Source organism: Ambystoma mexicanum, unplaced genomic scaffold (assembly GCF_040938575.1).
Source record: "Ambystoma mexicanum isolate Mex_15411 unplaced genomic scaffold, UKY_AmexF1_1 Mex_scaf11, whole genome shotgun sequence".
Taxonomy (NCBI): Eukaryota; Metazoa; Chordata; class Amphibia; order Caudata; family Ambystomatidae; genus Ambystoma; species Ambystoma mexicanum.
In genome coordinates this window covers 618638-627965 of record NW_027182336.1, presented here as the reverse complement: position 1 = coordinate 627965, position 9328 = coordinate 618638, and the positions used below count along the sequence as shown (strand labels likewise).

Below are 9328 nucleotides of genomic sequence, written 5' to 3'. Positions count from 1 at the left end.
TAGGGATAGACGTGGATCCCTGGTAGGCGTAGCCACACCGTCACCGGTGCTAGGCACTTGGTGGATACCCTGGGTGCCGACTTTAATCCGAACTGGAGGGCCTTGAACTGGTAGTGCCGTCCTTGGACCACGAACCTGAGGAACTTCCGGTGTCCTTTTAGAATGGGGATGTGGAAGTAGGCATCCTCCAAGTCCAACGACGACAGGAAATCGTCCTACTCCAGCTGTCCCAGCACGTGCTGGAGGGTGACCATCTGGAACTTCTGAGCCTTGATGTACTTGTTCAGTCGCCGCAGGTCCAGGATGGGACGCCAACCTCCTGTCTTCTTCTTTACGAGAAAGTATCTTGAGTAGACCCCAGAGCCCCGAAGTCTCTTTGGAACGAGCTCGATGGCACCTTTCTTGAGCATCGCCCTTACCTCCAGCAGCAGCAGGGGTACGTGGTTTTCCTTCCTGGCCACGGGTGGCATGCGAGGGCACTTCTTTAGAAACTCAAGGGTGTGCCCCTGGGCCAGGGTTTCCAGCACCCAACGGTCGGTGGAGATGGACTCCCACATGCTGACAAACTTCGCCAGCCGCCCACCCACCGGGGTGCTTCGGTGGGGGCCCGATGCCACGGTTGGTTCACTCCTGTTTCGAGGCCGCCTTGACCTCCCTGTTGACGACGGCGGGAACCTCCAGAATTGCCCCGTCCTCTATAGGCCTCCTGCGACGAGGAATGGTTGCCTCCGGTGTTCCGAAAGGACTGCCGTCGTTGCTGGAGAACTCCCAGGGCCTGGGCTGTCTCCGTGTACGTTTTGATGGCTTGTAGGGACTCATCGACTGTCTTTCCAAACAGGTTGTTCCCGTCGAAGGGCATGTCCAACACTTTGGCTTGTACGTCCTGGCAGAAATCCGTCGCCTTAAGCCATCCGCGCCGTCTGAGGCAAACACCATTGCCCAACTGGCGGAAACCAGTGTCAGCGATGTCCGTCGCCACCGTTATGGTGTGATCCGACGCCACCTAGCCTTCTTGCAAGATTTCCAGGGCTTCTGCCCTCTTGCCGTCGGGCAGGAAGTCCAACAAGGGAGCGATTTTATACCAAAGTTCCCTGTCGTAACGGGCAACGATAGCCAGGGCATTGGCCGCCTTAATCGTTGTCGCCGCCGACGTGATGACTCGTTGTCCCATCGCGTCAAGCTTCTTTCCCTCGCCGTCCGGCGGTGAAGTCGATGTCGATGCCGATCCCCCCTGCCTTCTTCCTGGCCGCCGCCGAGACGACGGAATACGGGGTCGGCTGTGCTCTAAGGCATAGAGGGGCCCTGTGGGTGACCTGGTACTTCTTTTCGTATCGGTCCCTTTTCTCCGGCGTCGTGGACGGGTTCTTGAGGAGGGAGAGCCCCTCGTCCCAGATGTCATCCAGTAGAGGTACTGCGAGGACCGTCTTCCTCTTGGTCCCTCGACGTTGATAGAGGAACCCCTACTTCTTCTTTTCTTCGGGGCAGAGCTGAAAAGCTCGGATTCCCTGGAGATCATCACATTGAAGGATCCAGGATCCAATCTCATCGGGCGGGGAAGCCCGGGGAGGGGGGGACGGCGGGAGGTCCACCCCGTCGTCGCCGCCCTCGTCGTCCGTGTCCGTCGTGGCCGTGTCCGTGTCATCCCCGTGGACCGTGGACAGGGAGGAGGGTTGAGCAGGCCTCGAGGGCTGGAAGGGTGCAAGAGGATGTGTTCTTCTCCTCTTGGATGGTGGACTTCCCGACGGGCCTGCCCCTGGCTCCTCCGTCGGGCCTGGCTCCGGCTCCTCCGTCGGGGGTAAAGGCAATCTAGTCCTTATTTCAGAGCATAAGGATTGAATTGCCATCAAAATGGCCGCCGAGTTGTCCTGCGGCACTGGCTGCGACGGGCGTGACGGTTGGTCTGGGGTCCCGTCGGTGCCACCGTTGCTTTCGTCATCCCCCTCGTCGGGATGCCTCTCGACGGGCTGGTCGTCCTCCATGCCCGTGTCGTGGCTCTCAAGGACTTTGACAAGTTCCTCCTCGGAGGCTGTGTCTGAATCCATGAAGGCCACTGCCCCCCCCCCTTCTTTCTCCGCCGGGGGCTTCGTGGGGGTTCTTTCGATGTGCTTGAAAGATGCCTCCCTCCGAGGTGGCAGGGAGACTCTGGGCCCCGAGGCCGCTATCACAGGTGTAACCTCCGCAGGCTGTGCCAGGGTTGCTGCAACCTTCTCGATAGAGGCCTTGGCTGGGTGAATCAAGGCCTTAATCACCGACTGCATGCTTGTGACCTTCACCTTGGGGGAGGGCTCCCCGCCTCGCGCCCCATCAGCCGAAATCTTCGAGATCGACCGGGGCCTCTCCAGGAGCTTGGCCGGGTTCTCGGATTTCCTCTTACCCGAGCCAGAGCGTTGGCTCGTGGTCGATGGCGCCGGGGAGGATGCACCCTGCCTGGCAGCCAAGGAGCCCGACCGTTCGGCGCTCCCGGTGCCCGTGGACTCGCGGTGCTTAGCCTTCTGTTGGGCCCCCGTCGCCAGGGTGCCCTCACAGGACTTAGAAGACCGCTCGGATTTCTTCTTTTTCTTCTCACCTGAGGGGCTCTTTCCCTCCAACCAGTTGGTGAGACGAAGATGGCGGTCCCTCATGGTCCGCTCCGACATGTTCCCGCAAAATGCACAGTCCTCCTCCATGTGCGTTTTGTCCCCCGTGAAGACAGTAGAGGCATAAGGAATGCTCGTCTTCCTTGAACACGTTCTGCAGCTGGCATCCAGGGCAGGCCCTGAACAGCTTCCTGGGCGTCGAGCTCCCTTTCTCCTGGGCCATGTCCGGGGTAGGCCTCAGAAACTTCTGGAATCCACCAAAAGCGTCGTTCGACGAAATCTTCACCCTTGAGGGGCGTAGAAACCTTCGAAACGGGTCCCCGTTGATCGGATGTAAAGTTGGTGGAGCTTGAGGCTCAATTTAACCAAAAAATGAGAAATTCTCTTTGAAAAAGTGCGAAAACGCAGCAAAAGCTCGAGAGCTATAGCACGAGGACTCCCAACACTTGAACGTGCGGGAAAAATATGAGGATGGCTGCCGGAGGCGGGGCTTAGGGAGAGGGCAGTCATTGGCTGTGGGCAGTATGACCCAGAGATCAGCGATTGGTTACTACTAGGAAAGACAGATCAGAAACGAAACTGATACTGATTTTTTCTGTACCGAGGATTCCCAGCCTGACGACGGGGAATATTCATGAGAATGTGAATCCATGCCAGACCCCATGCTGGAGAATTACATTTTTCTGCATCAGGCTTTGCTGTTGATGCAAACGCCACTACATTCGCCACATCACATCTCTTTTGTGTCAGTCACATTTAGGCCGGAGGCGATTGCGTCTGTAGTCTTTCACAGTGGGTTAAACTGGCATAGACATGGGGCTTCCACAATACTCAGTAGGTGGTTGCAGCAAAAGTTAAGAATCGTTCTAACTAGCAACCACCTTCTCATGACTCCCCCACCTGTCACCGCAGAACAACCAAGCACAACTGATGGTAAGGCTCTCGCGTTTCCCGGGTCCATGAGTGGGAACGCCACCCAGTCCCGTTTTTGCTTGGAATTCTGGGACTTGCAGTGTTTCTACATTTGAAACGGGGCAGAAAAATCAACAATACCCACAACCCAAAGCGGGGTAAGACAGTACTGGATGGCATTCTCATGCATTAGCCACTGGAAACTTGAGGCTTCTGCGCATGCCCTGCTTATATCTCTCTGGCTCTCTCATATGCTTTCTCTACATTCTGCAGGCATGCAGGATACACAACCTCCTTTGCCATCATAGGGATCTGAGAAACACACGTGCAGCTGTCTACCGTAAGAGGGCCAACCAACTAGGCATAGCACCCTTTTACAGCCATCCACAAAATGCAAACATCCCATGGATATGATTGCTTTCGCCACACGGTAGGTAGGTCGGACACTAATGACTGCCTTTGGGCCAGCGTCATGGTAAAGGTGAGTCAAAAAGGTAACACCAGCCCGCGCTCTCCGCAGTCTCGGACCGATCAGCCGATTTAACTTTGCACTCAGGTGGATTTATGAGGGGGAACGCCAGGACTACAAGCCCCAAAATGCAAAGTTAAAACTGGGACTGCACCAGCATCCCCAGAATGGAATTATTGTTATGGTATTTATTGAGTGCAGACTAAGCTTCGGGAAGCAAAGTAGCTGGCTTTACAGGGGAATGCAACAACACAGAATGCTTTACAGTTAACAATGGAACAGATATACAGTAGGTGGTAGGCTACAGAAGGGCACAGCTGTACAGGGTGTCGCGGAGGAGAGAGACGGGCGGCGTCTAGCGAGCCATGTTGTGTGACGTGATGACCTAGATGTTGAAGAGGAGAGACTCCTTGAAGAGGTGCGTCTTAAGTTCTTTTCTGAATTGTAGGAGAGTGTGGGGCAAGTCTGATGCAAACAGGGAGGAGGTTACATGGTCTCAGGGCGTAGGCAGAGAAGGCTTGTTTTCTGGTCCTTTCCTTTTTTACAGCAGCGGATTTCAAGTCTGCGTGTGTCCTGGCTTCGGGTGGTGCGTTGTCTGCTAGAGATGCTAAGTTTCTCCGCAAGGTAGCTGGGTGACTTGAGGGCGACTGCCTTATAGGTGATGCAGCAAGACTTGAAGGTGATTTGTGTGTGCAGTGGAAGCCAATGAAGGTCGATGAGGGGAGGAGTGATGTGCTATCTGTGTAGACCCTTGATGAGGCGTGTCGCTGCGTGTAGGACACTTCTCCGGGGCACAAGGGAGGACGACGGGAGGCCTTTTCCAGGAGGGCATTGTCCCCATTCAGGTGGGATAGGACCAGTACTTGAACAGTGGATCTAAAGCAGTCCGGAGAGAGGGACATTGTTGGCATGTATGATGTTGGCCAGACTGACCTGATCACTGGAGGGAGAGAAAAGGAAGTTGAGCCAGCCGGCTTCTCCCAGGGAGAGGCCAGTAGCGAGTGGAGCGAATGCCATGCTCCTGGCTGTCTCAGGGGATCTGGGGAAGAGCGAGAGAGAGAGAGTGGCGACCATGCTCCAGGACCTCTCATGGCCCAGCATAGAGAGTGGAGCAAAGACCACCCTCCAAGCTGGCCCCTAAGCCCCGAATGGCCATGTTCTATAGGCAGGAAAACAGGGCTGACCTGCAGGCACTTGTAACTCAGAGTGTGCTTTGACCCCTGGCTTCTCAGACAACAAACAGTGCACCGCACCGGGCAACCCGATTGATCACGAGGCCTGCTCAGAGGCTTATGCGGATGGGTGTGTGTGTCCCCCGCTTGGTTTGCAGCTGGCTACTTCTGGGAGTTATCAGCATAATCCTGCCTTTCCCAGCCATCTCCACCTAGGCCGCAGTACCGTCTGCTGTTAAAAGAGGGCATAAGGGAGCTCTTTGCTTTCACATGAGTGCCTGAGTCCGGTTACCAGAAGGGAAGAGAGATTTGGGGGGCAAGAAGGGAGGGGTTCTGAGGGCAGCTTCCCATCTGTAAAAGGGTATGTATTCTCATGTAAGAGCTATCAAATGGAATTCAAAAGTGGACTTGGTTTATTTTGGCGTATTCCCCTATTTACAGTTAAATGGGCGCATAAACAGCAGGGCTGTTGGTAGTTCGGGCCATGGGACCTTGAGAGGCACTGCCACACAGGGCCACTGCACAAGGGGGAAGCAGGGGGGAGGAGGGGTTGTCAGCCTTCTAAGAATGTGCAGCGCAAATGAGCAGCTCTGTTATTGATGGTGTGGATGGCTATTAAAAGAGCCTTTCAGTTTGTGCGTTGGTATATTGGTAGGTGTTCCTCATCCCCCGAACCCATAGAGAGTGCATCCCTGACGCTTCAGGGCATAGACCACATCCATGGCGGTGACCGTCTTCCTCTTGGCGTGCTCAGTGTAGGTGACGGCGTCCCGGATCACGTTTTCCAGGAAGACCTTGAGCACACCGCAGGTCTCCTCGTAGATGAGGCCGAAGATGCGCTTGACTCTGCCATGGTGGGCCAGCTGGCAGATGGCATGCTTGGTAATGCACTTGATGTTGTCTGAGCACTTTCCTGTGCCTCTTTGCCCGCCATTGCCGAGATCCTTCCCTCCTTTACCGTGACCAGACATGTCTGCTGCTGCTGCTGCTCTTCTCCTCGTTACAAGGGAGCTGAGACTGTGTGTGGCGTCAGAGAGGAATCGGCTGCTTATATGGACAGAGGGCGGACCAAGGGGAGTGCATCAGGCGTCCGCTCCAGTGCGCACATCTGTTGCATTTCAAAATGCCTGCGCTTTCCATATGCACAATCACACCATCCCTTCCTCCAATTAAGCCCTTTGTACTCACTCCCACCCTTTTCAACTGTGCCTCACAGTCCGGTGTGGCGCATTCGCGCCCTACTTTGCCATGTACCCAGAAAGCTGCATAAATACTCTGTTGCAGTCTAGAAAAGTGGTGGCTCTGATGTACAGGCACTGAGCTCTTTGTCAGTGTGTGTTAGCGGTTCTAAAAAGAGCCTTTGTTTTTTTTTTGGAGATGGTGTAACTTGGGCTGTTACTTTCTGACTTTGACCCCTGCCTTGTGGCCCTAAGTCTTTTTGGGCAGAAGCACAGCTGAATGTTGGGCGGGACACCACCCTGGGTAATGGTGAGTTTGCCCAGCAGCTTGTTAAGCTCCTTGTTGCAGATGGCGAGCTGTGGGTGTCCAGGGATGATGCAGGTCTTGTTGTCCCGGGCGGCGTTGCCGGCCAGCTTGCGGATTTAAGCAGTCGGATACACGAGCACGGCAGCCAGATAGACAGGGGCTCCGGCTCCCACCCGCTCAGTGTAGCTCCCGTTCCATAGCAGCCGCTGCACACGCCTACTGGGAGGAGCGAGTCTTAGCCTTAGCACGGGCCTTCCCTCCTTGCTTTCCGCGTCCAGACATAATGCATTAAGAGGGCGCTCGCTTTGCCCTGAACATGGGAGGGCCGGCATATATAAAGACACAGTGGAGCTCTCTCATTGGACAAAACCTAGGCTTTGCATGAACATCCATTGGAGGGGGACACTAATCCTGCCAACCAATCAGACCTCTGTGCTGTGTACACAGACACAGAAGAGCCAGGGAATGGCAGCAGCTGATTAAACCCAGGCAGCCTATAAAAGAGAGAGGTCGGGGGGTGTTTTTTACTCATTTCTCCCGCTCCTCACAGCTTGAAAGTCAGCCGCAGACCATGCCTGAGTCAGCTAAGTCCTCCACAGCGCACAAGAAGGGTTCCAAGAAAGCACTCACCAAGCCGCCCAAGAAGGACGGGAAGAAGCGCAAGAGGAGCAGGAAGGAAAGCTATGCCATTTACATCTACAAAGTGATGAAGCAGATGCACCCTGACACCGGCATTTCTTCCAAGGCCCATGGGCATCATGAATTTGTTTGTTAATTACATATTCGAGTGCATTGTCTGGGAAGCCCCCAGCCTGACTCACTACAACAAGTGCAGGACCATCATCAGACAGGTAGATCCAGACCGCAGTGCAACTCCTGCTCCTAGTCGAGGTAGCCATGCACACTGTGTCCGAGGGCACCAAGGCCGTCAGCAAGTACACCAGCGCCAAGTGAGACCACAGTTCCCAGCACAAAAAAAACCCCAAAGGCTGTTTTAAGAGCCGCTCAACACCTCCATGAAAGAGCTTGTATGCTTTGCCTAGCTAGCCCTCCCTTATCCCATCCCCGGAAAACATAAGGGCAATGATCTCAAATAGGGACTTCCGCCACAGGGTCAGCGTGAGGAAATGATTTCTCTGCGCTGTGGCAGGAGTCACGCACCCTACTTGACACATTTGCTGGGCTGGGAGTGAAAACTCTGGGGACACAACTTAATGTACAGGACAGGTGATGTAAGGCAGCACTGCCAGGGATGCACTTGCAGCAGACCTCTCTGTCCTGAGTTCGACAGTGAGAAAAATACTGCACCGTTTGGTCTGCATGTGGGGAGGGGGAGGCGGGCAGGAAACAGATCATTTGCAGACAGCGCTTAGAAGCGGTTGGAATCCAGCATCAATGCAGGCGTTCTAGAAACGTGATGTGAGGGGATGCTTTGGGTTAAGAGCTGGCTGTGCTCTGGGTAAAAGGGACAAGGCATCACACCTCACTGCCTCAAGCACACAAATTGACAGCAAACCGAAGGCGAGGTAAACTGGTCACCAAATTCTCTGTGAACACCTCTACTCAGCAGCAGCAGAGAGGCGCCTTCACCATTGATGCAACTACCTGGATCGCATCTTTCCTCTCTAACAGAACTATGAGAATGTTCTCACGTTCATCCGCAGCCCAGCCAACACCCCCCACCTGCAGTGTCCCGCAGCGCTCCTATGTCTCATCCACTCTTCACGATGTCTTCACAAACCTACTTTTTTACCTTCTTGACACTCGGGTATCTCCTACACTAATGATGCGGATGATACCCAGATCCTCCTACCCAATGCAGGAGACTATTCCATTGACACAAACACTTTAGGTAAGGTCTACCATACCATCCAGGCCTGGATGGCACATCACTCAAGGGGCCTCATTACGACCCTGGCGTTAACCATGGCGCTATTCGTTTTTATTAACTCCGCCATGGTGAATGGTGGAATTACCGCCCCATTCCAAGGTTGGCGGGGCGGTAATTCCCCGTTCACCATTGGCCTTCCCCCATTCCCATTTTTGCCCCCATAGGGCTCAATTGGAATGGGCAAGGCGGTAATTACGGTACCGCAAATTGCGGTACCGTAATTACCTCGAAAGTCCCTTTGCGGGTTCCTTCCTTAATGGCTGGTAAAACCAGCCGTTAAGGTCGGGACCCGCAAAGGGACCCCGTAATTAGGCAGTAAGGGCTTAACGGCGCCGACACCTTTTACGGCGCCGTTAACCCCTTACCGCCTGGGTCGTAATGAGGCCCAATATGCCTTAACGATGACAAGACCGAGTTGCTCTTGGTGGGATCACAACTTCATTTGAAGAAACTCGATAGAGCCTACAAATCATTTGTTATTGATGGCAATACTAACCCAGTCACTCAGGAAGTCAAAACCCTTGAGGTCTATTTGGACTCCAACCTGTCTCTAACTAAGCGAGTAAATGCAATTGCATCTTTGGTGGATTATACTACTAAACTAATCAATGCTTGTAGGCCTTTCCTCTCTTCTGTCATGGCCACTTGCCCTGGATCACAGGAGCGGCACCATCAGGTGGAGGGAGCACAGGACACCATGGTTCAAACACGTCCCTTTGGGACGTTTATACATTGGGGGCCCGGTTGGACTCAGTCCTGGCACCTTTGGCGCCAGGCTCATGGAAAAACATAAGCAAGACTCTCTTTGCTATGGGCAGGAGTG

General features: G+C 54.3%; 1 protein-coding gene across 1 annotated transcript; it reads right to left on the bottom strand.

Annotated features, from left to right (window-relative positions):
• Positions 1–5791: 5791 nt before the first annotated feature.
• On the bottom strand, positions 5792–6100 carry LOC138553516 (histone H4-like). The gene has a single exon (XM_069642545.1). It carries the CDS (start codon positions 6098–6100, stop codon positions 5792–5794), a length of 309 nt encoding a protein of 102 aa, XP_069498646.1.
• Between the last annotated feature and the right edge of the window lie 3228 nt (positions 6101–9328).

Excerpts from the sequence above, each read along its gene's own strand:
- LOC138553516 (XM_069642545.1), bottom strand. The coding sequence starts at position 6,100 with ATGTCTGGTCACGGTAAAGGAGGGAAGGATCTCGGCAATGGCGGGCAA.